The 20,367-nt window shown below is 41.1% G+C and overlaps 1 protein-coding gene across 4 annotated transcripts in view; it reads left to right on the top strand.

The window, feature by feature from the left end:
• fam171a1 (family with sequence similarity 171 member A1) overlaps nucleotides 1-20,134 on the top strand; it is a 194,290-nt gene extending 174,156 nt beyond the window's left edge. For all 4 annotated transcript variants that reach the window (XM_043690324.2, XM_087987330.1, XM_087987329.1 and 1 more), the window contains 3 exons: nucleotides 16,131-16,247; nucleotides 16,566-16,689; nucleotides 17,390-20,134. In XM_043690324.2, coding sequence (XP_043546259.1) covers nucleotides 16,131-16,247; nucleotides 16,566-16,689; nucleotides 17,390-18,971 — 1,823 coding nt within the window. In that variant the 3' untranslated portion in view covers nucleotides 18,972-20,134. The remainder of the gene's footprint in view (nucleotides 1-16,130; nucleotides 16,248-16,565; nucleotides 16,690-17,389) is intronic.
• Nucleotides 20,135-20,367: the final 233 nt, after the last annotated feature.

Raw genomic sequence — 20,367 nt, forward strand, 5'->3', positions numbered from 1 at the left:
TCCAAATCTAATCCAGTCCTTATTCTCATTGAAATCAGTTCACCGAGTCTCTGCTAAATCTGTACAGAGCAATCCAGTCAGTCCCACACCTCGGCTGTGTATCTATCGAACTGTAAAGTTATTATTTCCTTAAAGTGCATATCCAATTTCCTTTTGAGAACATTGATCATCTCTGCTTTTATCTGTCCTTTTGAACAGTGCCATCCCTATCCCCATTTGTTCCAATATTATTTTTTTTTCCCATTAAAGATACAGTGATGTATGCTTTAAGAGTTCTCTATTTAAAGCCTTATGCCAAGGGTTTTCCAAGTTGGAGGTTGGGATCCTAAGTGGACTCCCGAGCTTAGATTTTCTGGTTGTGAATTATGAGGCAGCAATGGCCGAGCCGACTGACTCCCAGCCCCTTACTCTAACAGATATTCTCCTACCCCTTCCACAGCTCAATGAGGGGTTGCAACAGATTTCAAGCTTCGGAATGGGGTCTTGGTAGGAAAAGGTTCAAAAAGCACTGCCTTAAGCAAATTATCCTAAATTTGTCATTATCTCTCTCTGTCAGTTTTACAGTGATGGGCCCTCTTGACCCAGTCATTGGAATTAGGCTCTCGCTATTCACCGTACAAAAGTCTCTATCAAATGGCTGAAGCAACATCTGAAAGTATTTTTTATTTATGCATAGAATGTTGGCGACACTGTTGGAAAAAACTTTGGTGACCATTGGAGTGCATCTTCGAGATGGTTCTGGTAGTGGAGGGAGTGACTATTTAAGGTGGTGAATGGGGACCCAAACAAGTGGGCTACTTTGTCCCGAGTGGTTGAATGCTTCTTGAATTTCATGCAGCTATGATTCTATGCGATATAAGCTGCACTTATCCAGGTAAATGGGGAGTATTCCATCACATTCCTAACTTGTGCCCTTGGAGAGATTCTGAAAGAGTCAGGAAGTGAGCTACTTCCTGTACAATATGCAGCCTTTGGCTTGCTCTTGTGGCCATAGCATTTTGATGGCTTTTTCAGTTAAGACCTGTGGCAAGCCCAGGATGTTGATGATGTGCATTTCGGTGATGATAATGTCATTGGTATGTTGAAGAGTGATCAATAAACTCTTGATGGAGGTGGGGATGTGTATTACTTGCCTCAAATGGATCAAGATTGTATATTGTCATAGCTGTGCCAGAACAGAACTATTTGACTCCTTCAGCCTGATCTGCTATTCAATAAAATCATGATTGATCTGGTTGTAGTGTCAATTCCACTTTATATGCTACCGGTAACTATTGATATCCCGATTAATCAAAAATCAACCTAACTCAGCTCCGAGTAAATTCAGTGACCCAGCCTCTACTGTCTCTGGGGAAGAGAATTCCACATTCTGATGACACTCACTGAGGAAGGGAAAATCTCCTGATCTTCATCTTAAAAGGGAGAGTTTTGTTCTTAAGCTCTGTCTTTTACTTCTCGTCTCCACACTCCCACACCACACAAGCACACACAAGAAGAAACAATCTCCTGGTAACCATGATATAAAGACCCCTCAGTATTTTCCAATGCAATGACATCATTTGGGAGCGATTTCTTCAACCAGGATGTATTGTTTCTGGCTGCAATTGTGTAAGGCCTTGGTGAGACCACACTTGGAACACTGTTTGCAATTTTGGTCTCTTTATTTAAGGAAGGATGTTCTGGCTATGAAGTAAGTGCAATAAAAATTTACCAGACTGATTCCTGGGATGGCAAAACTGATGTATGAAAAGAGACTGGACCATTTAGGACTACATTCACTGGAGTTTTAAAAAATGAGGGGGTCATCTCATAGAAAGCTATAAGATTTTAACAGGACAGGACAGCATTTACATAAGGAGGGCATTCCCCCATGAGTGAGGAGTCCAGAACTAGAGATCATAGTCTAAGGATACGCGGTAGGTCATTTCAGACTGAAAGTGGTTCAGGCCAAAATATTGAGTGTTTACAAGAAGGACACAGACATAGTTCTGAGGGGTAAAGGGATCAAAGGATACGAGGAGAAAGCAGGAACAAGGCGCTGAGTTGAATGATCAACCACGGTCGAATGACAGAACAAGGGTCAAATGGCCGACTCCTGCTCTTTGTTTCTTTGGTTTGTTTGTAAACAAAGAGAGTAACACTTTAAAAAGAGTGGACTGCTTCAGTATCTGAGTGATTTTGGATGGCATGGACCACTTGAAAAAGACAGTTGACTTTTATGAGCTACGATGTTGTGGCCATTATGGAAACTTGGATATCACCAGGGGCAGGAATGGTTGTTGGAGGAAGGAGCACATCGGGAGGCAGACTTTGGAAAGATGCAGAAGTAAGAGTTGTTGTCATGGGTGACTTCAACTTCCCTAATATTGATTGAAACCTCCTTAGTGCAAATAGTTTGGATGGAGCAGGTTTTGTCAGGTGTGTCCAGGAAGGATTCCTGACTCAATTATGTAGATAGGCCTACTAGAGGGGAGGCCATTTTCGATTTGGTGCTTGGCAACAAACTGGCCAGTTTTCAGATCTCTCAGTGGGAGAGCAGTTCAGTGACCACAATTCGCTGACCTTTACTATATTCATGGAGAAGGATAGGAGCTGACTGTGTAGGAAAGTATTTAATTGAGGAAGGGGGAATTACAATGCTACTAGGCAGGAACTGTGGAGAAGTTGGATAGGTTTGTCCCACTGAAGCAAGGAAAGGATGGTAGGGTGAAGGAACCTTGGATGACAAGAGATATGGAATATCTAGTCATGAGGAAGGAGGAAGCTTACTTAAGGTTGAGGAAGCAAGGATCAAACAGGGTGCTAGAGTGTTACAAGGTAGCCAGGAAGGAACCGAAGAATGGACTTAGGAGAGCTAGAAGGGGGCATGAAAAAGCCTTGGTGAGTAGGATTAAGGAAACCCCCAAGGTGAACTACACTTATGTGAAGAACAAGAGTATGGCCAGAGTGAGGGTAGGGCCAATCAGGGATCGTGGAGGGAATTTGTGCCTGGAGTCAGAAGAGTTATGAGAAGTCCCTAATAAATACTTCGCTTCAGCATTCATTAGTGAGAGGGACATTCTCATTTGTGAGGACAGCGTGAAACAGGCTGATATTCCCGAACAGGTTGATGTTAAGGAGGAGGATGTGCTGTAAATTTTAAAAAACATGAGAATAGATAAGTCCTGGGCCAGAAGGGATATACCCTAGGTTACTATGGGAAGCGAGAAAGACATTGCTGTGCCTTTGGCGATGATCTTTGCGTCCTCACTGTCCACTGGATTAGAGCCAGATGATTGGAAGGTGGCAAATGTTATTCCCTTTTTCAATACCCCTTCGAATTTTGGATGCATTTTGGAAGATGCAATTCAAGAGCGAGCTATGCAGTAAATAGAAAAGTCTAGGGGAAAATGGATGTACAGAGAGATCTGGGTGTTCAAGTCCATTGTTCCCTGATGGTGCCAATGCAGGTCTGTAGGGTGGTCAAGAAGGCATGCGGCATGTTTTCCTTCATCGGACGGGGTGTTGAGTACAAGAGTTGGCAGGTCATGTTACAGTTATATAGGACTTTGGTTCGGCCACATTTGGAATACTGCATACAGTGCTGGTTGCCACATTACCAGAAGGATGTGGATGCTTTTGAGAGGATGCAGAGGAGGGTCACCAGGATGTTGTCTGGTATGGAGGGTACTAGCTATGAGGAGAAGTTGAGTAGATTAGAATTATTTTCATAAGAAAGAAGGAAGTTGAGGGGGAACTTGATTGAGGCCGACAAAATCATGAGTGGTGCAGACAGGGTGGATAGCAAGAAACCTTTTCCCAGAGTGGGGGACTCAATTACTAGGGGTCACAAGTTCAAAGTGAGAGGTGAAAAGTTTAGGGGAGATATACATGGAAAGTTCTTCACGCAGAGGGTGGTGGGTGCCTGGAATGCGTTGCCAGCGGAGGTGGTGGGGCGGGAACTATAGCGCATTTAAGATGTATCGAGATAGATTCATGATTGGGAAGAGAGCAAAGGGATACAGATCTTTAGAAAATAGGCAGCAGGTTTAGATAGAGGATCTGGATCGGCATAGGCTTGGAGGGCCGAAGGGCCTGTACCTGTGCTGTAATGTTCTTTGTTCTTTTCCTCTGTATTTACAGACCAATCAATCTTACATCATGGTGGGCAAATTATTGAAGAGGAGTCTGAGAGACAGGATTTATGATTATTTGGAAAACCATAGTTTGATTATAGATAGTCAACATAGCTTTGTGAGGGGAAGGTCATGCCTCACATGCCTTATTGAATTCTTGGAAGATGCGACAAAATACATTGATGAAGGTAGAGCAGTGGATGTGGTGTACATGAATTTTCACAAGGTATTTGATAACTTTCCCCACTCTAGGATCATTCAGAAGGTAAGGAGGCGTGGAATACAGGGAAATCTGGCTGTGTGGAGGAAGAGAGAGATTTGGGGTCCACATCCATAGATCCCTTAAAGTTGCCATCCAGGTTGATAGAGTTATTAAGAAGGTGTATGGTGTATTGGCTTTTATTAACAGGGGAATTGAGTTCAAGAGCTGTGAGGTTATCCTGCAGCTCTATAAAGCCCTGGTTAGACCACACTTGGAATATTGTGTTCAGTTCTGGACGCCTCATGGTAGGAAAGATGTGAAAGTTCTAGAAAGGGTGCAGAGGTGATTTACCAGGATGTTGCCTGGACTGGAGGGCATGTCTTATGAAGAAATGTTGAGTGAGCTAGGACTTTTTTTTATTGGAGCGAAGAAGGATGAAAAGTGATTTGATAGAGGTGTCCAAGATGTTGAGAGGCAAATACAGTTTGGATAGCCAGAGACTTTTTTCCAGGGCAGAAATATCTATCACAAGGGTGCATAATTTTAAGGTAATTGGAGGAAGGTTTAGGAGTGATGTCAAAGGTGTGTTCTTGACACAGAGAATGGTGAGTGCATTGAATGCACTGCCAGCGGTGGTAGTAAAGTCTGATACATTAGGGACATTTAATATGACTCTCAGATAGACACGTGGAAGATAGTACAATGAAGGGTATGTAGATTAGTTTGATCTTACAGTAGGATAAAAGATGGGCACCATATCAAGGGCTGAAGGGCCAGTACTGTACTGTACTGTTATGTTCCATGTTCTATAATAGAGGCAAGGTCTTTTCAAAAAGCCACTGAAGAGAGTTGATCCCAAGTTAGTGGTTTTGAAGAACTCCAGAGCAACATTGTAAGGCAAAGGTGACTGACCTTCAATCACAACAACCACCCTCCTTTGTTCTGAGTATCACTGTGGCTGGTGGAATACTTTTCTGTGATGTCCATCGACTCTAATTGTTTGGGACCAGATTCTTGCTTGGAAGCAGCAAGGTCCCTGTTAGCAGGGATGATTGCTTATTGTTGATTTCATTACCTGCAAATCTCACCTTTGTAATGTGCAGCTTTGTATTCTACCACTCGCCACGTGGACACTAGCCATCAACAACTCCTGACATGGAAGTCTGGTGACTTCAGCTCATTGCTTCTTCCTGTGGGCCATCACCTTGGATATCCATCAACAATATCTCTGCACCCACCAGGGCACCTCCTGCCCTCACCCTATCCGAGACACCAGCAAGCAATGCCTTCCAGCCTTTCAGTACAGTCATGGCACCTTTCCAGTTCGCCTAGTGTCTCAGAGGTCTGAAGCATGGAAAAAGACCCTTCAGCCAGTCTGCACCAGCACAAACACCTACCTGATCTAATCTCATTTTCCAGCACTTGGCCCATGGCCTTGTAATAGGAGAAAGTGAGGACTGCAGATGCTGGAGATCAGAGTCAAGATGAGCTTGATGCTGGCAAAGCACAGCAGGTCAGGCAGCATCTGAGGAGCAGGAAAATCGGCATTTGGTGAAGGGCTCCTGCCCGAAACATTGACTTTCCTGCTCCTTGGATGCTGCCTGACCTGCTGTGCCTTTCTAGCACCACTCTAATCTTAACCATGGCCTTGTAATGTCTTGGCATCACAAGTGCATATCTAAATATTTTTAAGATGTTATGAGGGTTTCTGTTTCTACCACCCTTACAGGTAGTGAAATCCAGATTACCACTGAAAATATTTTTCTTCATATCCACTCTAAGCCTCTTGCCCCTTAACTTAAATCTGTGACCCCTGATCATGATCTATGCATCAACGAGGCAGAGTTCCTTCCTGACTGTCCTATCTATGCCCCTCACTTTTTTTATGCATTTCCATCTTCACCACCCACCTACCCACCTCCCAAATCTCCTCTGCTCCAAGGAATTCAACTCACGTCTATCCAATCTCTCCACATACCTACCTTACAGAGCACTTCTGCCCTTTCAATCTGAACTTCAAGGAGGACCAGCATGTAGCATTGACATGCTGCCTTTGGGCACAGGGACAGCTTCCCAGCTCATGTATTGTACTGGGTTTCAGCACAGGTGAATGCTTGCTGTCTTAGTGTCACTCAACTTGAGCCTGCCTGGATGCTCACAGCCCTGCCTTGCCTTGCATTCTTGCAATTTGCCACCCCCACCAATGTGACCAAACTTCTATCTTGCCATTTAGCACAGGCACAAAGCCAGGAAGGTTGTCATGGTTAACAGTCCTCAGTCAGGTCAAGGGAGACCTTTATTGTTCTGGTACAGTAAGGCAAGGGCAGCTACTGATATCAGTCCAGGAGCTTGGATGTGGTCAGTTGGCCACTTTGTGAAGGGCAGTGTAAGGATCCTCTCCTTGTAAGGGGTGAGGAGCCAAATGTGACAGTAAATGTGACTGATGTAACTGCCCTCAGAAATGTCCTGGAAAACCATTCAGTTATATCAAACCCCTCCGTTATTTCAAACTGCTAAAAATATCTCAAAGGAATGGACCCCCTGGTATCACCCAGGAACGGGAAATTATAAACTCAGGACTGTGAATACTGCAAAGTCGTCCTCAATAATATCTGGGGGGCTCATGCCAAAATTGGGAAAGCTGCCTCACAGATGAGTCAAGTATTAGGATTTAGGACACCCTATTGTTGTAGAGTAATGCCCACTTGATATTAGGACCAGATAGATCAGATGCCTAACAGGCTGGATAGATCATAAGTTTTCTTTAGTTTTGTTACCAAAGTGATATTTTATGAAAACATAATCATGCAATAGTGCATCTTTGTTTTAATAATAAAGCAAAACAAAGTTTATTAACAGAAATGAAGGTAAACAAAAAGAAAAACCACTCTATCCTCTTCTAACACAGATTCAAAGATTTTTTTTAGAAACAACTCAAGCACTCTTTACAAATTGAAAAGAAACAATAGCTTTGTATCAATATCAGTAAAGATAAAAGTCACCAGAGTCCTCCTAGACCAAAGGACTGCTCTCCCATTAGAAAGGGATGACTGGTGTCAGTTTAACCTGAAAGTCGCCAGACCTCAGGGGAGGGGAGAATTAGAGAAGGAGGGTCCTTCATGGTAACATCAGCCAGTGCAGGAACAAACTAACTGATGGCATCAAGCTGCATTGCGAACCATCCAGCTAACTGACCCTTTCTTAAGTCACCATAGTTCGACTGGACTGTCAGGCTGCTCTCTCACTGGAGAGAGATGATTTGTGATGGTTTAATCTTAGGGTCACCACACCTTAGGGAGAGGTTGAGAAGGAGACTCCTTCATGATAACATCAGCTGGTACAGAAATTGAACCCATGCTTTTAACATGACTCTAGATCACAAACCAGCTGTCCAGCTAACTGAGGTAACCAACCCCATCATATCAGAACAAGTTACCTGATACAGCTGTCTAACATTGTTCCAATTTGTACATCTTGTGCTGTACCTATGGCAAGACCCAGTCAGCTAATTTGCAACAGAGAGAAACTCATTGTTTTTTTAAAATGTAGATTGGCTTGAAGTAATTAAGATTTCAACCCATTTGCTGAAACTGCAGATGATTTGTTCTTAATTATTATTATACTGACAGCTTAATTGTTGTGCTACACTATCACTGATGCAGTTTCAATTCCTTTTTTTTCAAAAAAGTTAACTTCATTTCCACCAACTGTATCCAAATATTCCAGTCTAGAATTTTTATAAACTTCTTATTCCAAGATAATTTCATTACTTTAAACTCCTTTCCTCAGGAGTGCTGCTTAGCACTTTTTACTTCATCAAAAGACTTCTTACCACTTTGGAACTTTATATATTCTCTCTCAAAGGTCTTTCCTGCACAGACTAAAAAAATGAAATAGGCACCTAGGTACTCTGGGTGATTCTAAGTTCAGACTCTGGATAATTTTTTCTTGCTCGGAGGTATGTTATTGTATTCTTTAAAAGCAATCCAAAAACACTGACAAAGCCATATGTTTAACTTAGAATTCATATCATAGGCCAGACAACATATTTCCTTCCCAAGAGGACATTAATGGACCAGGTGGGTTTTTAAAATAATTGGCAATTGTCATCATTAGACTTTTTATTCCAGATTTGTTTTTAAAAATTCATATTCTACTGTTTGCCACAGTAACACCAAAAATGCTCGGCCCTTCCCTAACTACAATTGCAGTTCCAAAGAATCATGCATTAAAATCTTGAATCTTTTCATTATTAAAGACTTTTTTTTTTGAAGATGTAATGCTCAATACGTTGTTGATTTAATATTTGTCTGCTCATTATGTGAACGTGTCCATGTTTTCCTGAATACCACCTCTCTGAAGCCACTATCTGCCCGGCTTCTTGGGGCTCCCTTCATTTATTTCCATTCCTGCCTATCTGAGCAGAGCTAAGGCATTTTCTACAATTCCTTCCCTAATCATAATGACTTACAACTCTTAGCTTTTATATAACAGTAAGTATAATAGCATGCTATAATGTCTTAAATTGCTGCCTATCAAAGCAAAGTAATCCTTCGATGGCAGATGTCCTACATTTTGGTAAAAAGGGAAAATAAATTTAAATGATTTTTGTTATTCAGTGACTGCATTTACAAAACAAAAACACATCTGCGCCCCTGATGTAGACTGCTTTGAATGTGAATGTTACACAGTTGTGTTTCACATGGGGACAGAAAAATGCCAGAAAGGGATGTTTACTTAAATGGAAAGAAAATAATGTGGATGGAAAATGAATGCCATCTGAGGCCTCTGATTGACAGTAAATTGAAGCTATGGCAACAATGTTCAATGGCACTAAGTAAAGCAAATCAGATGTTAGGATGTATTAAAGGTGAATGTTGAGCCAAAATTGTGAGGTAATCTTAGCACTTCATAAATCACACAGCTGCACTTACTGTGTTATTGCCACAATACAAAAGGGATATTGCGGCTCTTGAAAAACTGTAGAACATAGAAACATAATGATTGAAAGGATGGAATAATTCCATAAATTGGTCATGTTCTCGTTGGAAAATAGAAAATCGAGAGGTGATATGTTTGCTGTTTTATGGTTTGACAGAACAAGATCATATAAACCCACGGTGAATTGTTTCACCTTGTGCAGAGCAGTAGACTCGGAGGGTATGCGCTATGCTTGAAAGGGCTAAGTCAAAACGAACCATTAGAAACAGTGACCCAGAATTTATCGAAGCAGCTCACCTGGTGATAAGCGCTATAAGTTCTTAGAATCATACGGCACGTAAACAGACCCTTCAGTCCAACTTGTCCATGCCGACCTGATATCCTAAATTAATCTAATCCCACTTGCCAGCATTTAGCGCATATTCCTCTCAACGCTTATTATTCCTATACCCATCCAGATGCCTTTTAAATGTTGTAATTATACCAGTCTCCATCACTCCCTCTGGTACGTCATTCCTATACACACTACTCTCTGCATGGAAAAGTTACCCCTCAGGACCCTTTTAAATCTTTCCCCTTCCATCTTAAACCAATGCCCTCTAGTTGTGGACTCCCCTCATCTGGGAAAAAGAGCTTGGCTATTTATCCTATCCATGCCCCTTAAGATTTTATAAACCTCTTTAAAGTCACCCCTTAGCCTCTGGCACTCCAGGGAAAATAGCCCCAGCCTCTCCCTTTAGCTCAAATCCTCCAACATCCTTGTAACCCTTTTCTGAACTGTTTCAAGTTTAACAACATCTTTCCTATAGCACGGAGACCAGATCTGAACATTTGAGTTGAATGAATTTATTTTCCTCACCTTTCAGCTCTGGTTTTGTCTGAATATTTCATGAGCTCTATGTCCAGGGACCAGTGAAGGCAACAGCCATCTGAGAGCTTAGTGGACAATGGGACAAATGGTCTCAATATTTAACCAGTGAAAGTTTAAGGATTTTACAAGCTAGCAAAGTTCTGAAGTGGTAGCTTGGTTATCTGATTATTTAATGAGCCATGGTGAGACTTGTGGCAGGATTCACCAAGACTTCCAACAAGTCTCAGCTCAGCGTCAGTAGCATCTCACTGTATTTTTTATGCTTTTGACAGGTTAATAATCCAAATTTCATGGTTAGTGTTTCGCATTGATTTGCAGGTGCCGGTGTTTGACTGGGGTGAACCAAGTTAAAAATCACACACAACAGGCTTATAGTCCAACAGGTTTATTTGGAACTGCAATTTTCAGAGTGTTGCTCTTGACGAAGCTACCTGACAAAGGAGCAGCGCTCCAAAAGTTTGCACTTCCAAATAAACCTGTTGGACTGTAACCTGGTGTTGTGTGATTTTTAACAATATTCAACATGCCATCTTACCAAACATGCCAACCAAGCTCTATTTCGGGCAAACTCGCTGTGGAAACCAGAGCAGCTACAGGGAAGTTTTCAAAGGACTCCATCTTGCAGGAGATCAGACAGCAACTCCGGGCACGATCCATAGGTGTCAGTTGGATGTACCGCTCGTCCACAAACATTGACATCCAGCATTTGCCAACCTGTCCTAACCATCAGGGAATCTCTCCGATAGACTGGCGGACAGCTCATGAAGCGCAAACTGTTGCTCGGCAGGGTGCACTGGCAAGTGGTTATGAAAGCCTGCTTCAAGGCCACCTTGTGTGCCACGCCAGGCACCCATTACAAGGATTGGCCCAGCCATATCTTGGGGCTGCTTGTTTGTTATCTTAGTGCTGACTCACTTCTTGGCTACCTGCATGCTGTACCATTTATACTTGGCTGTGTCATGCCAGTTAACGCAGTTACACAGCCACGCAGGATGCCACGTTGGTGGCAAGAGGGTAGACATCTTGCTGTACAGCAGTGTGTTACATCAATATCACGCCTTCTCCATGTGTCAGGACATTGTGTGGCAAGCACACTGCATGTGCAGCAAGCAAGCTCCCTTGTGCTAAAGTCTAATCAACGTGGTTCTCAATGAAGTCCTAAGATGGACGTGGGAAGTAGTGAGGACTGCAGATGCTGGGGATCTGAGTCAAAAAGTGTGGCGCTGGAAAAGCACAGTCGGTCGGACAGCATCCAAGGAGAAGGAGTGTCAAAGTTTTGAGCATAAGCTTTTCATCAGGAATGTGAAGGGGGAAGGGGGCTGAGAGATAAATAGGAGTGTGGGTGTGGGTAGCTGGGAAGGCGTTAAGTTGATGCAGATGGAGGGCGATGGTGATAGGTCAGAGCGGATAGGTGGGAAGGAAGATGGTCAGGTAGAACAGTTCAAGAGGGAGGTGCCACGTTGGAGGGTTGCATCTGGGATAAGGTGGGGGGAGGGGAGATTTGGAAACTAGTGACATTGACATTGATACTGTGTGGTTGAAGGGACCCAAGGTGAAAGATGAGGCGTTCTTCCTCCAGTTGTCATGATCACCAATGGCCTGGTGTCTGATTGGAGTGATCCTGGTCAGGATGCCTATGTCTCTACAGTCAAGGAAGTAGGTCCCAGGCATTGGGTGTGCAGGAGGCAGCCTTGCTGTTACTCACTCCAAGTCTCTGTACTATTGCCCTCTGAGGGAGGCAGGAGGGTTGAGGGGGTGTGTTGATTGCAAATGAGTGAGGGGAGATTTTACAAGTATAGTGAGTGTGAAAAAGCACAGACCCCTCTGCCAGTCCTATGGGAAACTGACTCTTCTCCTTTGCGCCATCCTCTTGACCCAAGAGCTCCAGGTCCTTGTTGGAGAATCATGACACCATCTTCCCCTTCTCCAACAGATCTGGAAATATCTTTGGCCAAGCAGGGCAACTTCGAAATACCAGTGCTTGTCTGAGAGCACAATGACCCGTTAAATATGGCGTGGGTGCACGGGATACTGCTCTGTCGGCTGATATCCTCCGATTGGCAAGTTGTTCTGAAAGTGGCACATGGTAAGGTGAAGGAAGATAGTCCCAACATTTAGAAACTATCTATCCTCATTCCTAGGAACATTTTTATAAATGCTTTCTGTCCTCATGTGAATGTCTTCACATCTTTCCTAAAGTGTGGCCATTTCCTAAAGTAGATGTGGTACTCCAGTGAAAGCTGAACCATATTCTAGAAATTTTAGTACAACACCCTCGTTCTTACAGTCTATGCCTCTATTAATGCAGTCGGGGTGCTGTCTGCTTTATTAGCCACTCTTTTGGTCTGCTCTCCCACCTTTGATTGATTTTATATGTATAATCCAAGTGCCTGTGTTCCTGAAGCCCCTTTGTTTGATGTTGGGCACTTCTGTATTCTTCCTAAAAATGAATTGGTTCACACATCTCTACACTGAATTTCCTCTTCCATGTGTCCACAAACTCCACTTATCTATGGTGAAAAGTGTGGTGCTGGAAAAGTACAGCAAGTCAGACAGCATCCAAGGAGCAGGAGAGTTGACATTTTGGGCATAAGCCCTTCATCTCATTACTGATGAAGGGCTTATGTCTGAAACACCGACTCTCCTGCTCCTTGGATGCTGCCTGAGCTGCTGTGCTTTTCCAGTGTCACACATTACAACTCTGACTCCAGCATCTGCAGTCCTCACTTTCTCCCTTAATGATGGCCTTCTGAAGTTCTGCATTATCCTGCTCACAATTTACAATGCTGCCAACTTTCATATCAGAGGTTATTCTTGCATTGGCAGGTAGTGACTACTAGGTTACCATAAGGTTCAATCCTTGGACCCAGTTCTTCAGAGTAAATACCAATGGACTTCCAATCAGCATAACATTTTCAAATTTGTAGATGATACGAAGCTAAACAGAAATGTTGTGTTGCGAAGAAGATGTAAAATGTTTTTAAGTGGATCTGGACAAGTTTTGTGACTGGGAAATACCATGTTAAATGAAATCTAATATGGAAATTGTGTGATTATCCACTTTAGTACAAACGACAGAGAATTTCTTCAATGCTCTATTCCTGTGAAGGTGAAAGATAAGGATGACAATTTTGCAAACCTTGGATGACGAGCGATATTAAAATGTTAAACAAAAATAAAAGGAAGCTCATATAAAGTTTAGTAAACTGAAATCAAACAAGGTCGTTGAGGTGTATAATGGAAGCAGAAAGGAACTTAAGCGAGATATTAGGAGGGCTGGAAGGGGCATTGAATTGTCCTTGGTAAGTAGATTTAAGCCCAATGTATTTTCTACGTATATGAGCAGGAAGAGGGAAGCCATGAAAAGGGTAGGTCCACTCAAGGAAAAAGGAGGAAATTATCACATGGAGCCACAGGACGTTGGTGAAGTCTTTAATGAGTACTTTGCATTGATATTAATGAAGGAGAGGGACATAGATGATGGTGAGATTAGAGAGGGGTTTGTTGATATTTTGGTGCATGTCATTATTAAGAAGGTGGAGGTTTTGGGTGTGTTGAAAAATATTAAGATAGATATGTGCCCAGGGCCTGATGGAATCTACCCCAGTATACTAAAGAAGGAATGGGAGGGGATTGCTGGGGCCTTGACACGGATCTTTGTAGCCTCTTTAGCCACAGGTGAGTTCCCAGAAGACTGTCAAACAGCCAATGTTGTTTCTCTGTTTACAAAGTGCAAAAGGGATAATCCAGGAAATTATGCGCTGGTGAATGTTATTTCAATGTTATTTCAATAGGAAGATTATTGGAGAAGATGCTTATGGACAGGATTTACTCGCGTTTAGAGAAGAGCTTATTAGGGAAAAGCAGCATGGCTTTTTGTGGGGAAGGTGTTGTCTCAAATGCAAGAAGGAAGTATACAGGAAATGCCAGGACCCTTTGGAGTACTGTTGTACAGAGTGATCTTGGGGTCTAAGTCCATAGCTCTCTGAAAGTGGAAACACAAGTAGGTAAGATGGGAAAGAAGGCATATGGCATGCTTGCTTTCATCAGAGGGGGAATTAAGTATAAAAGTCAGGTTGCAAGTGTGAAAAGCATTAGTTAGACCACATTTACAGTATTGTGTGCAGTATTTATTTCCCTCTGTTTTACAGACAAATGTGATTTCATAGGCTTAGTTCATATATTCCTGACAAACTGATCAGAATCTCATTACTGTTCTAAACATTCACATCTATGGGCTTTCATATGTTCTGTGATAATGCTGATCCTTTAACAAGTTTATATTGCCCTTGTTTTTTTTTCAGGAGATCGTAAAAACACAGTTTCCAAAAGCTCTGGGTTTTAATGGATTTTAGGACCAATTTGATTACAGCTAACAAATACTGTCTCGGACAAAAGATTTTCAAGTTTTTAGAAAGAGCAATTGTGCAGTGAAAAGAGAGTGGCCAGTTCTCCCAGCTCAGCTTTTCTCTAGTTTCGTTTGGTCTGGCTATTCACTGAAAGCAGTCAGGCAGTTTTAAAGCAGGTCCATGCTGATCCTCCTCTCTCTCTGACATCTCTCCTGTAAGATCCTGGGTTTAATTTTACCTTTTGTGTTAAGGGGTGTATATGGGGATTGTTGCAAGTATTTAGAACCTAAAACAACACAGCACAGAACAGGCCCTTCGGCCTCGATGTTGCGCTGACCTGTGAACTATTCTCAGCTCGTCCCCCTACACTATCCCAAAATCATCCATGTGCTTATCTAAGGATTGTTTAAATCTCCCTAATGTGCTTGGAGAATAGCATCATTAAGGTGGCATGATCTGTTGAGTTTTCGGACAGGTTAAGTTATTCAGTAATGCTCTCTTTTGTTTGCATTTCATTCGGTAATCTTGCAAATAAATTCTGTTTTGTTTAAGACTACGTGGATTGACTAACTGCATCCCTCCTGGAATATCGTACTTAAAATAACTAGCAAAGTTAGGGTCCGGCTATGTTCTTGAAATGTCTTGGGTGGTCTGGCCTGGTCCACAACAGTTCCATCCTGAGATATTGCATATACGACATTAAAGATAAATTCATTGAGAAACATCACACTTGTTCATTATGGAAATGCTATGTAATGCTCTGATGACCTTTTTTTAAAACTATTTACTTGTGGACTATCACTGGCTGAACCAGAATTTATTGCCCTCCCCCCCCCCGTTGCTATTGAATGAGTTGCCTTCTTGAACCACCATTTATTTTGCAGACTAATATCTGAGCTCTAGCTTTGCTGGGATCAACTTTATACAGGTCTGCTGAATGTATAATTTTGAACTGATTTTATCAGTGGAAAGCTGTACTTACTTCTGTAAATTCTAAGAAGAAGCTTGCAAGGTATTCTTTGTCAGGCTTGTTTTGTCTTGATAACTGTATTCATCAACCATGCACCTTTTGCTCATATGAGAATGCCATCTGGTTTTGTATATTGAACAAACAGTTGTGCAACTACCTTAATTTGGTATTTGGCCTTAATTGTGAAGAAATGTTAACAATACATTCTTGTACTTTATATGATGTTATGTACTGTGCATATATGCCCTCTAGTGATTGATGAGAAACTTGCACTAGAGTCACACATTTCTGAACAATTGGAATTGGTAAGTGCAAGTTATGAGAAATATTCCATATCAATTGCTCACTGTAATTAGAAAGTAGACAGTAATTTGTTAATGTTTACTGGTTTGAGATAAACTGAACTTCACAAGGATTATAATGCCAATATCCAGAAGTGGAGGAAAAGCGACTGAGAAGGCAAATTTTCAAAATACCATTTTTCCAACACCTTCTCAACAGTATCACTTACTTTGATTTCCCTTAGTTCATTGACAATTAAGTTCGTTTGAAGAGATTGGGTGTGGTTCTTTACTAGAGTGCCCAATTTTCCAATGTTAATTTAATGAGATAATAAATTTCTTTTTGATAATATATGACAATGATTTGAACCAAAGTTTCCTTTTTGATGGCTTTTTTTTAGGTGCTTGGCTGAAGAGTGGATTGGGCCTTGTACAAAGAGAAGGGGATTATCTCACTTGGACATACTTCGCGCCACAGTTGGGTTACTGGGTTGCAGCTATGTCCCCTCAAAGCCCAGGTAAATAATTCAGGAAAATAGTAGCAAAGTTTCAGGGTCACTATGGATGGTAGAATTTAGGAAGTAATGCACTAGAACACTGAAATACTGAATTGATATTTACTAATATTGAAGGTGAAGGTGCCTGATAAGTGTAGGTGTTACTTACTTTCACAATTCTAAGTATTTGACATTAAATGAACAGTATTTCACCTCTTTTAATGTTATGCAGTACAGAGGGATCCCATCTCCTTCATAAAATTATTCTGTTGATACTTGCTAAATTATTCATTTTAACAAAAATAAGCTGTTTGATATAATATAATTTGTATGTTTTAGGTAATATGGGACCTGTAGGAGCCAGTGACATCACTGTCTATCACACAGCCTTCCTGTTGGCCATTCTTGGAGGAATGACTGTCATTCTGCTGGTTCTGCTTTGTTTACTCATCTATTATTGCAGGTAACGTTTCATAGGAAAACAAACCAGTACACATCAAAATAATCCTTTTCCAAAAGATGGGATTTCTTTTATTAACCACAGAATTTTAAGTCTTAATTTCTGATAGACTGCTTGCTATGTCTTGCATGATTTGACTGATTATTAGTGATTTTTTTTAAAAAACTGTTGGCAACCAGAGCTATATGAAAAATTATTAATTTTTTTGAATAATTTTGAGTTATGTTAATGTGTTTTATCCAGTATGTGTACCCCAGTGACATGGAAAATTGCTTCATGCAGTGATTCTCCTTTGAATCTCAGTCTCGGCCTTGCTCTCAAGAAAGCATCTGATGGGGAGAATAAAATGCAGATTGGAGAAACTATGGCAATATGCTTTCATGCAGTCATATAGTACAGAAGAGGTCCTTCAGCCCATTGAGTCTAGAATACCAAATGAAAAGCTTGATTTATGTATATGTTCATTCATTATCAGTCATTAGTATATAGTTTACTCATTATGAAGCTGATTGGCATAAATAAAATACAAGAATCAAGACACTGCTTTTTAAGTTGCCAGGTAGATGCCCCTCAAAGTTTTGATGCATTTGGCTTATTCTTAAAATATATAAAGTTTAACATGAAATTTGTTAATTATATGAGCACTTTTTCTCAGTACGTTCTGAAATATTCTTTCCTTCCACCCCAATCAATTTCATTGCAGGAGAAAATGTTTAAAGCCCCGTCAGCACCATAGAAAAATTCAGCTGTCCTCTGCACTGGACAGTTCTAAGAAGGACCAAGCAACATCCATGTCTCACCTCAACTTAATCAGTGCAGTCCACATGGAATTGGTATCATCCAATGGAGAGGCGGATGTTCATACACCAATGCTGAAACCCTCATACAGTACTTCACGAGAATTCAGTTCTAGAGAAGAATTAATTTCACACAAAGACCCATCTTTAAGGGAGACCTTAAAAGAGGAATATTGTCGGTCTCCTCCTAGAAGCTATCACCTCAAAATGGCAAGATCCATTGATGTTCCAGAAGATTTTGAATCTTCTGTGAGAGAAGACTATAGAAAAAGCTACAATTCCGTTGTTTCACAGCCACTATTGGATAAAAGAGATAAAGAAGTTCAGGCTTCAATTAGACTTCTTCCCACAGACAGTAAAAGTAGTATCCAAGAGCCAGATTATCAACTATCATATGTTCCTGACAAAGCACAAAAAATGGACAGAAAGACAACTGATTACATGATGTCCCGGTCAGTTGACCACCTTGAAAGACCAACCTCTTTTCCTCAGCCAGGCCAGTTGCTCTGTTGCAGTTCGGCAGATGAGGTGAATGATAATGTTTATAGAAAAGTGTTACCCACGTTAGTTATTCCTGCCCATTATATGAAGTTGCCCATGGAATATCAGTCCATGGGGCAGCCTTTATCTGCCCCCACAGAACAGCAGCTGGAGTTCGAAAGATTACAAGCAGAGCTTTCTATTTCTCACCAACAGATGCATCCTCATTCTGAACGGCAAGCGACACCACAAACTTTATCGCAGCAGCAACTTCAGGAAACAGAAGTTGGAGACTGGAGTCCCCAGTCATCCACCATGTCAGAATCTGTCTCCATCCCAGCATCACTAAGCGAAGCAGCAATGGCTCAGATGAATAGTGAAGTCCAGCTCTTTGCAGAAAAAGCACTGCTAGAGCTAACAGGTGGAAAGCCTCTTCCTCACCCCAGAGCTTGGTTTGTCTCCTTAGATGGCCGTGCAAATGCCCAGGTTAGGCATTCTTACATTGACTTGCAGAAAGCTGGCAAAAATGGGAGCAACGATGCAAGTTTGGATTCTGGTGTGGACATGAATGAACCAAAACCTTCCCGAAAGGGAAAGGAAGCACGAGAACAGAATCTTTCTGGCAGTATGACGTACACCAGGCTGGTGTATGTAGATGACATGGAACAGAGTGGTAGTGAAAGTGGTACAGCTGTATGTAGTCCAGAGGACACCTCAATGAAACCACTAATGGATGGGTCAGCTGAAAGAGAAGGTGACACAACAGTGGGATTACAGAATGAAAATATCCAGCGAATTGAAGAAATGGAGGAGTGTCTTCCAACTAGTCCACAACACACAGAGAATGCTGAAACTGATGATAAGATGATGAATGATGAAAATGACCGTATTAATGACAATGATCAAATCAATGATGACAATGACAGCACTGAAGACCAAGATGAGGATAAAAAAAGCCCTTGGCAGAAACGGGAGGAAAGACCTTTAATGGCTTTTAATTTGAAGTGATCACTTACAGGTTTGCTCTCATTGGAGTTAAAATGAAGTTGCCAAATATGTTATGAAAGTGCGTGTTCAATTGTGGGAACCTGAGATAAAGAAAGAGGGAGAAGACATAAATATATTTGAAAGGAACTGTGAATGCTGTGCTGATGTTTCAAACGTTGTAGGGAAAGTGTTTAGAGTTTTCTGAACAATTGTTGCTTAAATGAAGACCTATGAGACAGCCAGATAATTATAGAAAGATAATGTCTTCAAATTTATTTTTGCCATAAATAACCTATTGTATGAAATAATCAGTTCCATTGCCAGATATTTTACCTGAATATCCCAACAGTGGCAGTGGTTGATGGATTTCTACTTATTTGCCAGAATTATACTGTAATAGTGTATTAAAGGGCATCACGCTATGTCCACAGTTATAGAATATTTGAAAGAAAGGCTATGCATTGCTGCTTTTAAAATTATGTTGCTTAATTCACTTGTCACGTCTAATATTTGTTGTAAACTATTTTCTTTAAGATTGCTTATTCTATTAGACTCAATATTGTTAGAGCATTTAGCTACCAGTATGCTGTGAATGACAACACTCAGTGATGGCAGAAGCCACTGATTAAAACCAAACTGTCCTCTTTATTAAAAAAAAACTGGTCCGGTATTCTCCAAGTGCCTTCATGTTTTCCACTGAACGAACCCTATTTCAATAGTTCTTGTCTCTGGACTCTTGAAATTCTGCTTTTCATAATTGTCAGTTTTTTGACAGTTCGACATTGATTTGCATGCAATCATCAACCATTTGTGCTTTTTTGTCATGCTTAAATTGCAACAGTATATTGTAGATAGTAATGTGTATTGTATTACTGGTTTGCTGTTGAACTACAGATAGACTAGAGAACTTTTACAGAGACATGAAAAAAGTAGCCATGAATGGATGTTCTGTATATATTGTATGTTTGGCTGCAGTTGAATATTTTAATTGCTAGCATTTCCAATGTCTTCCCAATCTGGGATAATTGAGTGGTCAAGACTGAGTGATCAATGTGTTCGAGTCAACATTTTATCCTTCTGTGTCATTTTACAGTACAAGGATTCCTTTTCTGTACATTTGTTTGAATTGGTTGCTTGTTTCTACAAGGCTAATTATTCAAAATAAATCTTGGGTAAAAGTTGAACTTTCGTGTACTTTTTTTTAAAAGTATTTCCAGTCAGTCTTTTTTTTAAATCCTGATTTATTATACGTTTCTTTATATAAAAAGCCATTTTTTGTGCACTTGGTCTACAGGTTGAATGAGACGTTGAATATTTGCTAACTCCGTGATCATATTAACTGTTTTATAGGTTACAATAAATCCTATTGTCGAACGTGCTCCCTTGTCTCACTGAAATTGAGCTGAAAATGTGTTGC

Source organism: Chiloscyllium plagiosum, unplaced genomic scaffold (assembly GCF_037043375.1).
Source record: "Chiloscyllium plagiosum isolate Xiang-an unplaced genomic scaffold, Cpla_swu_hap1 HiC_scaffold_5, whole genome shotgun sequence".
Taxonomy (NCBI): domain Eukaryota; kingdom Metazoa; phylum Chordata; class Chondrichthyes; order Orectolobiformes; family Hemiscylliidae; genus Chiloscyllium; species Chiloscyllium plagiosum.